Source organism: Balaenoptera musculus, chromosome 5 (assembly GCF_009873245.2).
Source record: "Balaenoptera musculus isolate JJ_BM4_2016_0621 chromosome 5, mBalMus1.pri.v3, whole genome shotgun sequence".
Classification (NCBI taxonomy): domain Eukaryota; kingdom Metazoa; phylum Chordata; class Mammalia; order Artiodactyla; family Balaenopteridae; genus Balaenoptera; species Balaenoptera musculus.
Window position 1 is genome coordinate 102,869,042 of NC_045789.1, and position 17,914 is coordinate 102,886,955.

Consider the following 17,914-nt stretch of genomic DNA (forward strand, 5'->3'; position numbering starts at 1 on the left):
GGGATCCTGACCGGGTCCCCACTGGGCTCAGGGTCCCGTGGATTCCCTCCTCCTCACAGTAGCCCTACCAGATAGGCCTTGCACCCATATCACAGGCTGGGAAACTGAGGTTCCAAGTAGCCAAGGGTGTGCTCAGGGTCCCACAGCTACTCAGGTACAGTTGGGGTTCAAGGATGGCAGGGTGAGGCCCAGGTGCTGCCCCCAGAGATGGGTGCCCCCAGGGTGGGCACGCAGGCTGTCGCACTGAGCGCAGGGAGAGCTGCATGTAACGGAAGGGAGGAGGGAGGCAAGAGTGTGCTTTAAAGGGGTGTGGCCCTTGGATCACTTTTCAGTGTCGCATGGCGTGGGCCACTTTCTTCCTGAGGCTGGGTCTGGTGTCACAGCTCAGTCTGGGAGTGCCCACAATGTCCTGAGTGCTTGTTCTGCCCTGGGTCCCACCATCACGGAGGGCAGTGTGTCCCCACGCTGTGGTTCACCCAGTGAAGGGCGTTGTCACTTGGGTGAGCAAGAGGGTGGGGGGCTGTCTCTCTCCAGTCCAACTTCCTGGCTCCTGCTCTGGGGGGTGGGCATTTGGGGACTAGACACACATAGCCCCTGGACACTGCTCCCAGACGCCTCGCCTCCCCGTCCAATGGGGACAGAGAAGGAAACAGCCCTGGCAACGGGGTGTGATGGGGTCAGTGATGGTGCGGAGAGGCTGTGAGCATCCGAGGGTGGAGGCTTGAGGGGTGGGTTGGGGCGCAGCTGAAGCTGGCGGGGGTGTAGGGAAAGGGCTTGCCCGGGGCAGAGGCAGAGCAGATTTCGTGGTTGGAAAAACATCTCCCACTTCACAGTGGAGAGTGGAGGGGGGACAGAGCAGGGAGACCCTTTAAGGGCTGTTGCCAAGACAAGGGAGAGAGGAGGATGGTGGGGTAGCGACAGACTCCCCAAGGTCGATTTGCTTGAAGGCTGGCTGCCTGCGCCTTCCTAGTGCTGGAGGGAAATAGTGCCCTTGAATCTTCTTGTTTTACCCGTGGCGGCACATGAAGACCAGTGAAAAAATCAACGCATCCTTCCCACCACCTGGGCCGATGAAGCTCTGGGCAGCGAAGGGAGCATCAAATTAGGAGTCAGGAGCCCTGCTGACTACTCTTAGCCCTGCCACCTACTAGCTACGTGGCCTTGACCAACGTACTTAACTTCTCTGCCCCTCCGTTATCATTTTTCCCTCCTGGGGCTGCTATCAGGATTACTAATGGGTAATTTCTCTGAAAGTCTTGGCACAGAGGAGATTTCTAATAAGTGGTGGCTGTTCTCACTCTTTCTGTGAAATGCTTCCTGGTGAAATGGTGACTTTGAACGAGGGTTTCCCCACCTGTCCTCTCTGGACAGGTGTGTCTGAATGTATCTGGCTGTACTACTGACGGTTTGCTTCTGTTTCCTGGACAAGGTGGTCGTGAAAACTAAGACTGAATATGAACCTGACCGCAAGAAAGGCAAAGCACGTCCTCCCAAGATAGCTGAGTTCACCGTCAGCATCACCGAGGGTGTTACCGAGAGGTTCAAGGTGAGTGGCCCTGGAAGCGGATGAGATGCTGCTTTTGCCCCCAGGAGGGGTCCACTGAGCTGCAGAGATGACCTGTGGAGTGATGGGAACAGGACGAGACACCGATACGGGCTGACCCCAGATGTGCAAAATTGACCTTGTGGTTTTTAAAATTTCTTCTTTCTTTCCCTTAACTTCCAAAATGATCAGTATTACTTAGTTTTAATAACGGGGAAGACCCATCCCTAAACTTTCTTTTAGGCAAAGGTTATAAACATACAACAGATCACTTACCAAACATTAAAATCCCTTCAGCTCCGGGAGGAGGGCAGACAATAACAAAAGGGCAACCCATCGCACTTACTTAGTGCAAGACCCAATTGGAGCCTTGGCATGTGCAGGCTCAGCTAAGCATCCCTCCCCAGGAGGTCAGTACTATCCGTGTAACCTATTTTGCAGATGGGGAAGTTGAGGCACAGGGTGGTCTCAGCTCTACGTGGCAGGACCAGGAGTCAGAGGTGGTCCACTGCGGAGCCCCTGTGTTCACACTCCATCTGACAGGATGTGGAGGGGTGGGGCCTGGCTGGCCCTGTACATGGGTTGCTGGAAGTGCTCACTTCGGGGAGGGAAACCTTGCTCTGGACCGTTCTTCAGGGAAGAACAACTGCTGAAAGGGGCGGGATTGCAGCCAGGCCTGGACACAGAGCCTTCTCCCCTGAGTCTGGGTGGCCTCTGAGGATGGAAGCAGCTGTGTTGGTTGAGGAACAAGTTAGGATATTGATCTTCTGGAAACTTGTTCTTTGGGAAACATGAGAGATGGTAAAATGGAGGCCCTCACCTAGATTCAGAAGGGTGATGTGGGAGACATAAGTGGGTCACCCAGGCCTTGAAGGGTGGCCTTGGCTGGCTCCCTGGTTGCCACCCACGTGGATGTGTGAGCCGTGTCTTTATGCTGGGTGCATGGGCACCTGCCCACCCCCATGCCCTGCAGTTTCCAAAGCCCCTTTGCATACTGCATCCTGTTTGATCTCCATGACAAACCTGTGAACTGGTTAAGAGATGAAAGTGAAGCCCAAGGAGTGAGGTGGCCTTGTGGGGTGATTGGGGATGCCAGGGCGTAATGTGGCTTTACATCCTTCCCATCACTCCGTGCTGCCTCCCTGGGCTGGAGGAAAACCATACAGGGGCCGACCAAGCCAGCAGGTGCCATCAGAGTCGTTGCCGTTTGTGTCTGTGGGGTGTTTACTTGTGTTAGCTCATCTAATCCTCCCAGCAACCCTCCCCGAGAAGCAGGTACTATTGGTATAACCCACTCTATAGATGGGGAAGTTGAGGCACAGAGAGAGAGGCCTGCATCTGTGGTTTCTGTTGGTGGCCTAAGTAGGGTGTATAGGTTGAGATGCTCTTCTGGCGGCTCCTGGCTTGGTAATTCATCCGTGTTGTGAGGTTCACGGGGGCCAGGTTGGACTGACCTAAGGTCAGTATCTCTCTCCCGCTCTGGCCAGCTGCTTGGCATGTGCCTCATCTGCTGCCACTGGCATGACCTGCCCTGTCCACACCCGGGGATCGACCCCTGGCTGAGGCAGAGGTGACCTCAGTTTTAAGGTCATGATAGCCATCATCACGATGGCAGACACCATCTGGATGTCTGAGCGTGTCTGGGTTTGTCATCCCTGACTTGAACTCTGCCTCTCCTGGCCCCAGCATTTTGGGTGTCCACAAAGCAGGGTGCAGTGTGGCACTTGAACAGCTATCCCTTCATCTGTTGGTTGCATGCCAGGCTGTGTCCCCACCTCTGGGGTCCTTTGTTGGTGCTTTTCATGTACGCTCACCTGACGCAGGTCCCCAGGTCCCTTGTTTAAGGCATGGGTGATGCACATGGGCCATCAGGGCTCTCAGCAGCCACAGCTGGGCCTTTGTGTGGTTCCCTGGCTCTGGTTGCCCGGAACCTGAGGACCCAGAAGATCCGTGCCTGCCCCAGTGGATCGGGCTGTGGTGGCACAAGTCCTGCCTTCTCTGCTCCCACCTCCTGGGATGTCTAAGAATGTCTAAGAAGGTGGTATATGCAGTTGGTGTTCAGTGGATCATTGCAGTGCAGCGGCCATGTCCCCAGTTCTATACATAAGCCAGGCATGTCTGTGCACTTAGATCTGTGGCCTCCCTGTGATTCACAGCCACCCTGAAGGGGGCCTCATTGCCTCTTTTGCAGATGGGGTACTCCCCATGACTCTACCTCTGAGGCAGCACCCTTCCTCACATCTCCTGCCATACACACCTCCCTATGGGCCCCAACTTCCAATTCCCAGACCCCGTTCCCCTTCCATCACCTTCCAGTGCCAGCTCAGATATCACCTCTGCCATGAAGCCTCCTGGGATTAACCTCATTCTCCTGGTGTTTCCACCGCCCTTTGTAACGAGGCAATAACAGCATCTAACAGTAGTGGAGTGCTCCCATGAGCCAGACTCTGGGTCAAGCTCGTTATGCTTATGATCTCATTTTATACTCAGAAACCTCATGAGGCAGGCACCATTATTATATCCATTTTACAACTGAGGGAAAACCGAGTCGGAGATCTTGAACCCAAGCAGCCTGCTCTTGGCTGTAACACCTGAGGTCCGCGTGGCTTCTGGAGGACACATTTGCATGGGATGCTTTCAGCCCCAGGCAACCTATTGCCCTGCTGGATTGTTCTGCTTCTGAGAAGCCTTTTCCTTTGTTGATTCAAAACACTTCCCAGTGACTGCTGCCCTGTGGCCTCGATCTGAACACAAGTCGCCCTCCTTCACAGCAGCCTTCGGATATGGGGGGGCCCACGTACCCCGAGTCCTCCCCCGTGTAAGCATCATTTTTCTGCCTTCCTTTCCTTTTATGTCACAGTGACCAGACCCCTTTCCCTGGCTCATGCTTCTCTCTGGGTGTGAGGCCTGTGACCTGGTGTCCCTGTGAGTGGGATGAGTGTCCAGTGGGGTGGCCCTGGTAAGCAAAGGCCCCCTGACCTGAGTTGGTGACCTGGGGGAGAGCCAGAGCATAGCGCCCCCTGAGCCACCGTCAGGCAGATGGTGCGGGGCTCTGGGTGCAGACAGAACTTACCAGCCCCTCTGTGTCGGGCAAGAGAGGAGCTCCCTGATGCCTCCCCTCTGGTGCTGGACACATGTGCAGTGACAACTCCATAAGTCAGGGGATGACTGACTGGGCTGTTGGCCCCCAGTGATGGGGACTTGGTGAGATTTCCAGGGACCCTCGCTTGTTGGGTAAGTTTGATGGTAGCTCCTGAGGGAGCCCTCTCTGGGCCATGAGTGGGTGTGAGCCCTTTACAGGTGATCACACATTCAGCAGGTGACCCGCCCAGGGTCCCACAGTCAGTGCGAGGGGACCTGGCCAGCTTGACCCAGAGGCCTGTGGGCCTGAGTCGCTCAGATGAATGACCTGCGTCGTGCACACCTCCTGCCTTTGCTCCAGGGCCCTCCTGAACAGGAAGCTGGTTTACCGGGTTCCCTGCGTGCCAGCTGTGGGGTCTGTGCATGGGAGGTGGCCTCCAGGTGTGGTCTGGGGCCACCTGTGTCGGAATCACCTGAGGTTCGATTTTAACAGAGAGACCCTGGCCCCCGGGGACGTGGATTGTAACAAGCTCTCCAGATGATCCTACGGAGTTCGTGACCCTTTATGGGTGGGCTGCGTTCCAGCACCAGGACGGGGCAGGCTCAGGAGGGCTGGTGCCTTTTGGAAATGCTAAGGGTGCTGGCCTTTCTGGAATGTTCTCTCGGCCTTTTACTGCCCAGTTGTGTTTCTGCCATCTCTGAATGCACGCACATAGTGAGGCGTGCTTCCCCGGTGGGAGACGTCAGCGGGCTGAGGGCTGGGGGCTGTCTTTTGGAAAACTGGGATGCGTGTGGGCAACGGAGAGGAGGACCTACACCCCTGCCCCCCATCCCACTTGAGGGTCATCACAGCTGTGGCTGGAACAGAACCTCTTCCTCACCCTGCTGGTGATGGGGCAGCTTCCATGTGGCTCCCCAGCCCAGCTGTCTCCTCGTTCTTTTCGGCTCTGTGTGTGAATCGCAGAAATGAAATTGTGCCTTTCAGCTGTTGAAGCAACAAGTAGATAACATGTCCCCCTTTTGTCTGTAATTTGTGTAGTTCAGGAGCGAGGTGCCGCTGCTCTGCTCCTCATCTTTATGTACCTTTAGATGGCATCCTCGAGATGAGATGTCTTTTTGGATGTTGCTTTATGATTATCACCCGGGGATTAATCTCTTGGCTGCGAGGTTGCTAGGCTGGTTGCTAGGTAACTGCTGGCTGGGGAGAGGGTTTTCTGAGGCTCTGCCACACTGGGATTGCTGGATGAGTCACCCAGAGGTGGCCCGAAGTCTAGGCTTCCGAAGAGGTTAGTGTCAACGAGGAAAGCAGTTGTTTAATTAATTGGAGGTGTATCTATGCCGAGAATAAACACGGGCCTGAGATGTTTCTCAAATTAACTAAACCTAAACAGTGTTTTAATTGCACAGTCCCGCTCACCCATGCAGAGCGGCGTGTTGCAGTGCTGCTGAGGCTGCTTCTTAACGCTTGGAGGATGGAGGGGCCATACTTAGGCAGATTAAAGGAAGGTTTATGCTTGTGGCTGCCGTGATGGAGGGCTGCTGACGCCTCCGACATCCACACACCGTCTCCCTGTGAGTTCACGGTTCGGGCGAACAAGCCGCGCGCTCTCCCCTGGTGCCATGTTGCCTTCGGGGCTTTCAGAGATTCCAAGGTCGGCCTCACACAGTTGGTGCAGGGCTGGGAGAATGTCCTGGAAGGAGAGACCAGGTTTGTTTGAATAGTGTCCATGTGCTGCATTGGGGGTCCCTTTGCCTTCTGTCAACAAATGAATCTGTGGGTGGTTTGTATCTTTTCTCACATCCTTAATGACCTTGAGCTTCCTAGGTGTCCGTCTGTTTTCCACCCTTTCCAATAATCCCCTGGTGTGTTTCAAGATGCATTTGTTAAATATTTATGAACGGCGGCACCGTTGCCTTGGCACTCAGCAGTGGGCGTGGTCTTTGCAAGGTGGCACTGGGGATCCTAGAAATGCATCTCAACACTCTGTCACCTTCGGCAGAGCGTCATGCAGGGTTCAGCTGCCCCGTTTTGCGGTTTCCTGGCCCAGCTAGAGAGTGGGAGCTTCATCTAGAATGGAATAATTAAGTGGGTTGAGTCATCTGGGGGGTGTGTCTGTATGTTCATTTTGTGTGGGTTACTGAAAATATTTAGTGCTGTAAATGCTTGGAGATGTCAGGATGCATCTTATTTTTCCAAGATTTTTTTTTTTTAACTGCATTACTCAGCAGAAAAGCACATTTCTTTTCCCCTCCCTCCTGAGGGTGGGAGGGCAGAGGGAGCGGAGTAAGGATGACCCAGCCGCCATCGACCCAGTGCTGCCTGCCTGGGCTCTTAGTAACAGTCTTCAAGGTTGATCTTACTGTCCTAATTTTGGAGGTGCGGAGTTAATGTCAGAGAGGAACCGGCCCAAGGGCAGCCGGCTAACTGGGGATAGCAGTAGGATTCGGACCCACGTCCATCTGACACCGAGCGCGCCAAGCTCTACTTTCCATGCCCACAGCTGCATGGGGCCCGTGGGGTGACTCTCCCCTGCTGCAGATGCCCTAGTTCCCATCCCAGCTGGGCAGTGACCCCCGGGAGGCCCCCCGGCAGGAGAGGAGACCCCAGGCCAGAAAGAGCAGATGGGAACACAGCAAATTCAAGTGCCCATCGAGCTCCTCGTCTATGAAACAGGGTGACTGCTAATTCCCGACTCGTGGTGAACATTTGGAGAACAGGTATAAGGGCCAGGGCCTTGTAAGTTGAGTGGCCGTGTAATTTATGGCCCAGACCAGGACACTCTGGAGAGTGATGGTGGACCCTGTGCATTTGGGATGCCGGGGCAGTAACTGTCAGCCAGGGCTGTCCCGAGCATCTCGGACACGTGGTCCCCTCCTTATAACCTCCTTATAAAGTTCACCCCGAGGCCCATATCCTATTTGCTGTCCATTCCTGGCTGTTCTTTCCAGAAAACACCCCTTGGACCCCTCTTGCCTCTGGGGCAGGGCTGCTCTGGCTTGGGCTCACCATCTCTTCCAGACCCCTGCCACAGGCCGGCCTCCTGCCTCTGGCCCTTTTTTTTTTTTGGTAGTAAAATATACATAATATAAAATTTACCATTTTAAAGTGTTCAGTGCCATTTACTACATTCGCGGTGTTGCCCAACCATCACCATTATCTATTTTCAGAACACTTTAAATCACCCCCAGAGGAGACCCCATACCCATTGGCAGTCACTCCCCATTTCCCCCTGCCCTTAGCTCTAAGCAACCACTAATCTCTTTTCTGTCTCTATGGATTTCCCTATTCTGGACACTGCATATAAGTGGAATCATACAATATATGGTCCTGTATGACTGCTTCTTGCACTTAGGATAATGTTTTCAAGGTTCATCCATGTTGCAGCATGTATCAGTACATTATTCCCATTTATGGCTGAGTAATGTTCCATTGAATGGGTAAGACTTACATTTTGTTTATCCATTCATCCATTGATGGACATTTGCATTGTTTCTACCTTTTGGTTAAGTGTGAATAGTGCTGGAGTGAACATTCATGTACAAGTTTCTCTGTGACCACCTGTATTGAGTTCTCTTGGGTATGTAACTAGGAATGGAATTGCTGGTTCGTGTGGTGATTTTATGTTTAACATACTGAGGAACTGCTGTTTTCCACAGCAGCTGCACCATTTTATATTCCCACCAGCAATGTACAAGGTTTTCACTTTTTCCATATCCTCACCAACACTTGCTACTTGTTTATTTTTTTATTATAGTCATTCTAGTGGGGGTGAAGTGGTATCTCATTGTGGCTTTGATTTGCATTTCGTAATGGCTAACGATGTTGAGCGTCTTTTCCTGTGCCTGTTGGCCATTTGTTTATCTTCTTTGGAGCGATGTCTATTCAAGTCCTTTCACATTTTTAATTGGGTTGTTTGTCTTTCTGTTGTTGAGTTGTAGTAGTTCCTTATATGCTCTGGATACTAGATCCTTATCAGATGTATCATTTTGCAGATATTTTCTACCATTTTGTGGGGTGTCTTTTCACTTTCTTGCTAGTGTTCATTAATGCACAAAATTTTAAAATTTTGGTGAAGTACAGTTTATTTTTGTTGCTTGTGCTTTTGGTGTCACATCTAAGACACCGTTGCCAAATCCAAGGTCATGAAGATTTACCTCTATGTTTTCTTCTAAGAGTTTTATGGCTTTAGCTTTTATATTTAGGTCTTTATTCCATTTTGAGTTAATTTTTGTATATGGTGTGAGGTCAGGGTCCAACTTGATTCTTTTGTGTGCAGATATCTAGTTGTTCCAACACCATTTATGGAAGAGACCGTTCTTGCCCCATTGAATGGTCTTGGCACACTTAGCGAAAAAATCAGCTGACCATGAACACATGGTTTTATTTCTGAACTCTCCCTTCTATTTCATTGATTTATATGGGTGTTCTTATGCCAGTCCCACACTGTTTTGATTACTGTAGCTGTAAGTTTTGAAACTGTAAGCTTTGAAATTGGGAATCGTGAGTCCTCTAGCTTATTCTTCGTTTTCAAGATTGCTTTGGCTATTCACTATACCTTGCAATTTCCATTTCTACAGAAAAAGCTGTTGGGATTTTGATAGGGATTGCATTGAATCTGTAGATCAGTCTGGGAAGTATTCCCATCTTAACATTATTAAGTCTTCCAATCCATGGTGTTTTTCCATTTATTTGGGTCTTCTTTACTTTCTTTCAGCAACGTGTTATAGTCTGCAGTGTACACATTCTTTCACTTTCTACTGTAGGCGATCAACAGTAGTATAAGTAAATCCTGTGACTGTCACCAATGCAAATCACAAGTGTTCTTTGTATCACACTGCAGGTGTTGCCAAGATTTTGGGAAGTGTTTAGTCTCATCATTCCTTTGAAATCACAGTATTGTAAGATCTTGTTTTTTTGGTGTGTTAATAAGGAAGCACATGCATAGTATATCACAAATGTACATTTTTGCAATATTTTGATAATAGTATTTCAATATAATTGGTTTCTTTTTCCTGTGTGTTGTGTCTTATGCATTTTAAGCATGATTCTGAGAAGGATTTATAGGCTTCACGTGGCTGCCAGAGGTCAGTGGCACAAACGTGGTGGAAGCCCTGAACCAGGCTCTCCCCTGACCCCCGCTGCTCCCACACACTGTTCCTTAAAGCCCACTGCCCACAGCAGTGGGGTGAGGGTCGCCGTGGGGCACCCGCCAGAGGACACGGGGTGATGAGTACAAATCCCTGTACAGTAGCTGTAATTTCACCCCACTGTGTCCTGCTTTAGAGTTTTTATTGACAACTGCACAAAAGTGATGTCAATTTAGGGACCATGTAGTATCTGCTCTAACACACACACGTAAATTGGTGGCAAACATCTGTCCTTCAGGCAGCTGGCGACGCCTCCCAGCGCTGTGAGAAATGCTCATTTGGGACATAATAGAGGGGCAGCCGCCTTCTGGAATCCCGCAGCGCCCAGGAACCGTCTGGGCTCCCACCTCTTGGTGTGGCACATGGGGTCCTTTGTCACCTGCCCGTGCCGCTCTCCTGCAGGACGTGTGATGCTCCAGCCGCACTGGCTGAACACACTGTGTCCTGGATGCCTGGGGCTTTGGTACAACCTCTCTCTCCCTCTGACTACAGCACACTTTCCCGAGCTTCCCTGGAGCGCTCCCCATCCTTCTAGATGAGACACCCCCTCCTGGACCGCTTCACCGCATGGGGGGTTTGGCCTCTGCTCCCGCCTTCCCCTCCTGGTTCTCACTCTGTGCTGTGATGAGTTAACACCACTCGGCAGAGACCAGGGCTGACCCTGCCGGCCAAGGTCACTCCATGGTGGCCGGGAGCATCCACCAGCCACTGGGGATTCCGTCGATGGAGGAAGGCAGGGCCTTGGGGACCAAGGCGCTTTTGCCTTTGTGGGCCCTTTCCGCCTTAAGAAAAAAAGAACGTCTTATGACAGTCTTGGACTAAAGATGAATATAATCCAGGCTGGATTCGTTATTTTTTTTTCTGGTTTTTAAGCAAAAGTTAAACCATTTTCTGGGGTCACTAAAAGCATCGCGGGCCCCAGCACTGGGTTTTGTGTGCCTGATAGAGATGTCGGCCCTGAAACAAAGGCCCTGCCTCTAAGGAAACACCCTTCCGCCAACCAAGGGCCTCCATGGCCTTCATCCCTGGCCTCCAGGCCCACAGCCCCGCCCGGAGAGGACAGCGGCAGGTTTGGGTACTGCCCGTCCACCCGGGTCCCGGCCTCCAGGGGCCCCTGGAGGGCAGAGCTGCCTGGGGTCCTGCCCCCTTCCTGTGCATGATCATTTCCTTAATAAAACCCAGCAAACTGAATTTATGTTCCACTTGATGTATAGATGCTCCGGGTTGGCTCCTGGCACCCAAGGGCTGCCCTGTAAGTACTCACTGGGGGATGGGCTACCTGCCAGCTGCATCCACCCACTGACTCATTCACTCCTCTCCCTCTGCCTGTTGTGTGGTTTCAGCCCTGCCCTCAGGGGCTCGGTCTATGGGGAGATGGGCTTGCAGGGAGGTGAATTAGTTTCCTGGGGCAGCTGAGTGGCTTAAAACCACACGCATTCATTCTCTGACAGTCCTGGAGGCCAGAGGTCCTAAATCAGTCTCACTGCTGTGCTTCCTCTTGCAGCCTCTGGAGGTGTGCTCCTCGCATTCCTTGGCTTGCAGCTCCTCCCTCCACCTGCAAAGCCTGCAGCACAGCATCTCCAATCTCTCTCGGCTCTGTCTTCCCATCGCCGTCTCCTCTGTGGCAGATTCGCCCTCTGCCTCCCTCTTATAAGGGCGCCTGTGATTCCACTGAGGGCCCCTCTGGATAATCCAGGATAATCTTCCATCTCAAGATCCTTGACTTGATCATATCTGCAGAGTCCCTTTTACCATATAAAGTAGCATGTGCAGGTTCCAGGGATTAGGACCTGGATACCTGTAGGGTATCAGCCGGCTTCCCTTGGCCTAGTTATCTACATGTCTGAGCCTCCGGTGCCCCGCTGGTAAGATGCAGTCAGTAACGGGGCCTTGCAGGTGCTGTCGTAGGAGTGTACAAGCTTTATTTAAACTGCCTACCGTACGTAGTGCAGAGGCAACGGAGTTTCTGGAGCTACCATCAATATGGTGTTTTGGTGCAACAGGGCAAAGCTTGGGTGGGAGCTCAGGAGCCCCCTGGCTGCAGGAATTCGATGCAGAAGTGGGATCCTCTGTTCATCCCCACGGTTCTCAGCAAGGCTGCGCACAGGAGGTGTTCGGGAGTGGGGGGTGGGCTCACATACTGATGCCTGGGTGTTGCTCCCGTTCTGGGGGCCAGGTATCAGGGTCTCCCGGCCTGGGGTCCGGGTGTCGGGGTCTCCCGGCCTGGGGTCCGGGTGTCGGGGTCTCCCGGTCTGGGGTCCGGGTGTCGGGGTGTCCCGGTCTGGGAGCCGGGTGTCGGGGTGTCCCGGCCTGGGGTCCGGGTGTCGCGGTCTCCGGCGTGGGGTCTGGGTGTCGGGGTCTCCCGGCCTGGGGTCCGGGTATGGGGATCTCCCGGTCTGGCGTCCGGGTATCGGGGTGTCCCGGCCTGGGGGCCGGGTGTCGGGGTCTCCCGGTCTGGGGTCTGGGTATCGGGATCCTTGGAGGCTCCTGTGATTCTAATACACAGCGCTGTTGGGGCCTTTTCTGTGCTCAGGTCGGGTCACTGAGGTGGCGGCCGCCCCTCCTCTTGTGTGTGCCCCGGGCTCTTCGGCCACCTGGGCGTCCCGTTGTTCCCGTTGAAGGGGCTGCCTTTTCAGTGGCTGGGCCTCCGTCATGTGTACAGGAAGGTGATGGACTTGATGGTCTCCAGGCATCTTCCTTGCTCTGAGGCCGCAGCCCCGAGGGAGTGGGGCTTATGTTGTTCAGTGAGGGGCTGCTCTGCCCAGGTCTCCTGGACTCCTCACTGTAAATGTGGGTGCTCGCCCTTCACAGCTGAGAGGGGACCGAGGGTCAGGGGACAGATGCCCTTTCCAGGGTCACTGCGTGTGTTGGCCGACCAGGCCTAGAACCCAGGGCCCTTGACACACCTTGGGCAGTGGATGGTGGCTTGTCTCTCGGCCAGAGTATTTCAGAATTGGCTGAAAGATGGAGCCTTGGGCGATCGGGGCTCTCCAGGGTGCTTACAGCCATGGCGTGTCCCAGGGCCTGGAGGAAACAGGTATGTCTGGCTAAGTGATTTCACATTCTGTTCTGGAATATTCTTAGTTGTCTCATGGGGGTGGGAGGTGAGGGAGGTTCATGAAACTCTCCAAACTGGGACAGAGTTTCATTTCACTTGACTCAGGAAATGGTAGATACTGGGTTATGGGGGACACATGTGCTCTCGGTGTCCAGAGAGGCTGGCACGTTCCAGAGCCCTCCGGGAGGCAGTGGGCCTGGCCAGGGCTTTGGTGAGGAGGAGGGAAGGCCGCCAGTCTGGCCATGCTGGGGAAGGGACAAGGGTGACCTTCAGGGGAGGTGAGCCAGTGCTGACCACTCAGGGCCTAAAACAGCCTTGGTGTTAGGGGCTGTGTTAGCTTGCTAGGGCTGCCGGGACAAAGTACATCGACTGGGGGACTCCAACAGCAGAGATGTATCGTCTCCCGGTTCTGGAGGCCAGAGGTCCAAGACTGAGGTGCCGGCAGGGCCGTGCTCCCTCTGAAGCCTCCAGGGGAGAAGACCCTTCCTTGCCTCCTCCTGGCTCCTGGGGCGGGGCGGGGCGTTGCCGGCAGTCCCTGGCTTTCCGTGGCTTGAAGGTGCATCACTCCATCCTCCGTCTTCACGTGGCCATTTGCGTGCACCTCTGTGTCCAGATGTCCCATTTTCATGACACAGTCATACTGGATTAGGGCTCACCCGATGACCTCAGTTAAATGAATCACACCTGCAAGGACCCTATTTCTAAATGAGGTCACATTCACAGGTGCCAGGCTTAGGACTTCCACTTTTTGGGGGGGGGGGCGGGGCACAATTCAACCTTGACCAGGTGCAGCACGTGGGGCTGACAACATGCTCTCGAGCCCTTGATAGCTTTTCATTCTCTTGATAAACGTGTAAGAGTGTGAGGCCTTGTCTCTTCTTCAGAGACAAGATGCGCAGGCGACCTGCTCGTCACACAGGTGGCGGGTGGCAGAGCCGGGATCCAGTCCGGAGCCGGTTGGGGATCTTCCTGGAAAGGCCTGCGGCTCGCTTCTCGGGCCGTGGTGACTGCAGGGGACACCATGCCATGTAGGGAAATGTGAACCCACATTTCTCCCCCCACTCCCCACAGGGTGCTCTCCAGCTCCAAGCCGACTCTGGGGCCTGGGAGAGGCCTGGGGTTCACCGAGGCGTGGAGGGGGAGTGGGACAGCCCGCCATTGGGGGCTGGGGTTTGCCATGCCCCATGCCTCCTGCTGACTCTCCGGGGATCTATTCCTTTGCCTTCTCCCTTGGCTGCTCGGGGGACTGTCGTGTTCCCATTTCTCAGTTCTGTGAGCTCCTCGGCCATCGGGCCCAGGGATCCTGGATGGAAGGCCCAGGCCAGGTTCCAGGAGGAGGGCCCTGAGGAGGTGGTTCCCCATGGTCCTGCGGAGAGAGGGGGGTTCTTTTTATACCTAAACAGATGGGGTGCTGTGAACCAAACTCCACGTGGCTTCTGATTCAAGGGATAGGTTTAAGGATGCACGTCTCTCCAAGACTTGAGATTATACTCTTTTTTATATTTTTTAATTAAATTAAATTAAAAAAAAATAAATTTATTTATTTTATTTATTTATTTTTGGCTGCGTTGGGTCTTTGTTGCTGTGCGCGGGCTTTCTCTAGTTGTGGCGAGTGGGGGCTACTCTTCGTTGCGGTGCGTGGGCTTCTCATCACGGTGGCTTCTCTTGTTGCGGAGCATGGGCTCTAAGCGCGCGGGCTTCAGTAGTTGTGGCTCGCGGGCTCAGTAGTTGTGGCTCGCGGGCTCTAGAGCGCAGGCTCAGTAGTTGTGACGCATGGGCTTCGTTGCTCCGCGGCATGTGGGATCTTCCCGGACCAGGGCTCAAACCCGTGTCCCCTGCATTGGCAGGTGGATTCTTAACCACTGCGCCACCAGGGAAGTCCCTATACTCTTTTTAAAAAAATTGAAATGTAGTTGACATATAGCAATATTTCAGTTTCAGCTGTGCAACAGAATGATTCAATATTTATGTGTATTGAGAAATGATCACGCTGTAAGTCTCGTTAACATCTGTCACCACACAGTTACAATATTTTTTCTTGCGATGAGACCTTTTAAGAGCTACTTTCTTAGCAACTTTCAGATACGCAGCACAGTTTTATTAACTGTAGTCACCATGCTGTATACTACATCCCCAGGACTTATTTATCTTTAATTGGAAGTGTGTACCTTTTGACCCCCTTCACCCGTTTCCCCTACCCCCCTGCCTCTGGTACCACCAATTTGATCTCTGTATTTATGAGCTCAGTTTTTATTTTTATTTTTTTTAAGATTCCACATATAAGTGAGCTTGAACAGTATTTGTTTTACTTGGTCTGACTTATCTCACTTAGTATAATGCCTTCAAGGTCCACCCATGTTGTTACAAATGGCAAGATTTCCTTCTTTTTATGGCTGAATAATAGTCCGTTGAATATATATTCCACATATTTATCCATTCATCCACTGATGGACACTTAGGTTGCTTCTGTATCTTGGCCATTGTAAATAATGCTGCAGTAAACATGGGGGTGCAGACATCTTTTCAAGTTAGTTTTTTCATTTCCTTCAGATAAATACCCAGAGGTGGGATTGTTGGATCACATGGTAGTTCTTTTTTTTTTTTTTATAAATTTATTTATTCATTTATTTTTGGCTGTGTTGGGTCTTCATTGCGGTGCACGGGCTTCTCATTGTGGTGGCTTCTTGTTGCAGAGCACAGGCTCTAGGTGCGTGGGCTTCAGTAGTTGTGGCACGTGGGCTCAGTACTTGTGGCTCACGGGCTTAGTTCTTCCGTGGCATGTGGGATCATCCCGGACCAGGGCTTGAACCTGTGTCCCCTGCATTGGCAGGCGGATTCTTAACCACGGCGCCACCAGGGAAGTCCCAGTAGTTCTATTTTTAGTTTTTTGAGGAACCTCTGAATTGTTTTCCGTAGTGGCTGCACCAATTGACATTCCCACCAGTATTGCACGAGAGTTTCCTTTTCTCTGCATCCTTTCTGACCGTTACTGTTTCTTTTCTTTTTGAAAATAGCCATTCTAATAGATGTGAGGTGATATCTCATTATGGTTTTGATTTGCAATTCTCTGATGGTTAGTGTTGTTGAGCACCTTTTCATGTACCTGTTGGCCATCTGTATGTCTTCTCTGGAAAAAAGTGCCTATGCAGTTCCTCTGCCCATTCTTTAGTTGGATTCTTTGGGTTTTGCTCTAGAGTTCTATGAGTTCTTTATATATTTTTATATTAACCCCTTATCAGATATATGATTTACAGATATTCCTTCCCATTCAGTAGGTTGCTTTTTAATTTTGTTGATGATTTCCTTTGCTGTGCAGAAGCTTTTTAGCTTGATGTAGTCCTGCTTGTTTATTTTTGCTTTTGTTGCTTTTGCTTTTGGGGTCAAATACAACAAATCATTGCCAAGACCAATGTCAAGGAGCTTATCACCTGTGTTTTCTTCTAGGAGTTTTATGGTTTCAGGTCCTACATTCAAGTCTTTAATCCGTCTTGGGTTAATGTTTGTATATGGTGTTAGTGGTTGAGTTTTATTCTTTTACATGAGGCTCTCCAGTTTTCCCAGCACCATTTATTGAAGAGACTGTTCTTTCCTCGTTTTATATTCTTGGCTCCTTTGTCATAAACTAATTGACCGTACACATGTGGGTTTATTTATGGGCTCTCATCTCTGTTCCATAGTCTATGTGTCTGTTTTTACACCACTACCATACTGTTTTGAATACCTTTGTTATATAGTTTGAAATCAGGGCGCATGATGCCTCCAATTTTCTTCTTCTTAAGATTGCTTTGGCTATTTTATGGTTGACACAAATTGGAAGATAGTTTGTTCTATTTCTGTGAAAAATGAATATGTAATTTTGATAGGGATTGCATTGAATCTGTAGATTGCTTTGGGTAGTGGTAGTGTGGACATTTTAACAATATTAATTCTTCCAATGCATGAGCACAGAATATCTTTCCATTTTTTTGTGTCTTCTTCAATTTTTTTCATCACTGTCTTATAAATAGTTTTCAGTGTACAGGTCTTTTACCTCCTTGGTTAAATTTATTCCTAGATGTTTTATTCTTTGGGATGCAGTTGTAAGTGGGATTGTTTTCTTAATTACTCTTCTGATAGTTCACTTATTAGTGTATAGAAATGCAACAGATTTTTGTATGTTGATTTTGTATCCTGCAACTTTAATTTGTTGATTAGTTCTAACAGTTATTTGGTGGTCTTTAGGGTTTTCTATAGATACTTTGTCATTTGCAAATTGTAACAGTTTTACTTCTTCCTTTCTAATTTGGATGCCTTTTATTTCTTTTTCTTGCCTAATTGTCCTGGCTAGGATTTGTAATACTATGTTAAATAAAATTGGCAAGAGTGGCCATCCCTTTCTTGTTCTGATCTTAGAGGAGAAGCTTTCAGCTTTTCACCATTGAGTATGCTGTTAGCTGTGGGCTTGTCATATATGGTCTTTATTATGTACATTCCCTCTGTACCCACTTGTTGAGAATTTTTATCATAAATGCATGTTGAATTTTGTCAAATGCTTTTTCTGCATCTGTTGAGATGGTCATATGATTTTTATCCTTCATTTTGTTAATGTGATATGTCACATTGATTTTGTGGATGTTGGAACCATCCTTGCAACCATGGAATGAATCCCACTTGATCATGGTGCATGTATTTAACATATAGTTGAATTCAGTCCGCTAATATTTTATTGAGGAGGACATATTCTAACAGGGCTTCTTAACCTGTTGTGTGCCATGGACCTCTTCTTGGAATAATGTTTTCAAATGCCCAAAATATAGAGGGTTATGAAGGAGTTCAGTTATTTTAAATACAGCTCTCCCTATGGACAACCCTGCTATTCTAGACTGTGGAAAGAGCTGCTGAAGTGGCCCTTGCTGCCCCCAGGGGCCGCCAGTGGGTAGCTGGGTCCCAGGCAGGGCAGATTTGGGTGAGCAGTAGTCAGGTGAGTGTGGGGAGGGGCTCAGGTAGGATAGGGTGGCGGGCCTGGGGGAGGCTGTGTGGCCTGGGCTGAGAGTCCAGCTCTGCATCTGCCAACTGTGTGACCCGAGTGAGCAAGGGAATGGCTG

The 17,914-nt window shown here is 50.9% G+C and overlaps 1 protein-coding gene across 1 annotated transcript in view; it reads left to right on the top strand.

The window, feature by feature from the left end:
* NSG1 (neuronal vesicle trafficking associated 1) overlaps nt 1–17,914 on the top strand; it is a 31,384-nt gene that overhangs the window by 2,970 nt on the left and 10,500 nt on the right. Inside the window, exon 3 of the mRNA XM_036852529.1 lies at nt 1,430–1,546. Within this exon, the coding sequence (XP_036708424.1) occupies nt 1,430–1,546 (117 nt within the window). The remainder of the gene's footprint in view (nt 1–1,429; nt 1,547–17,914) is intronic.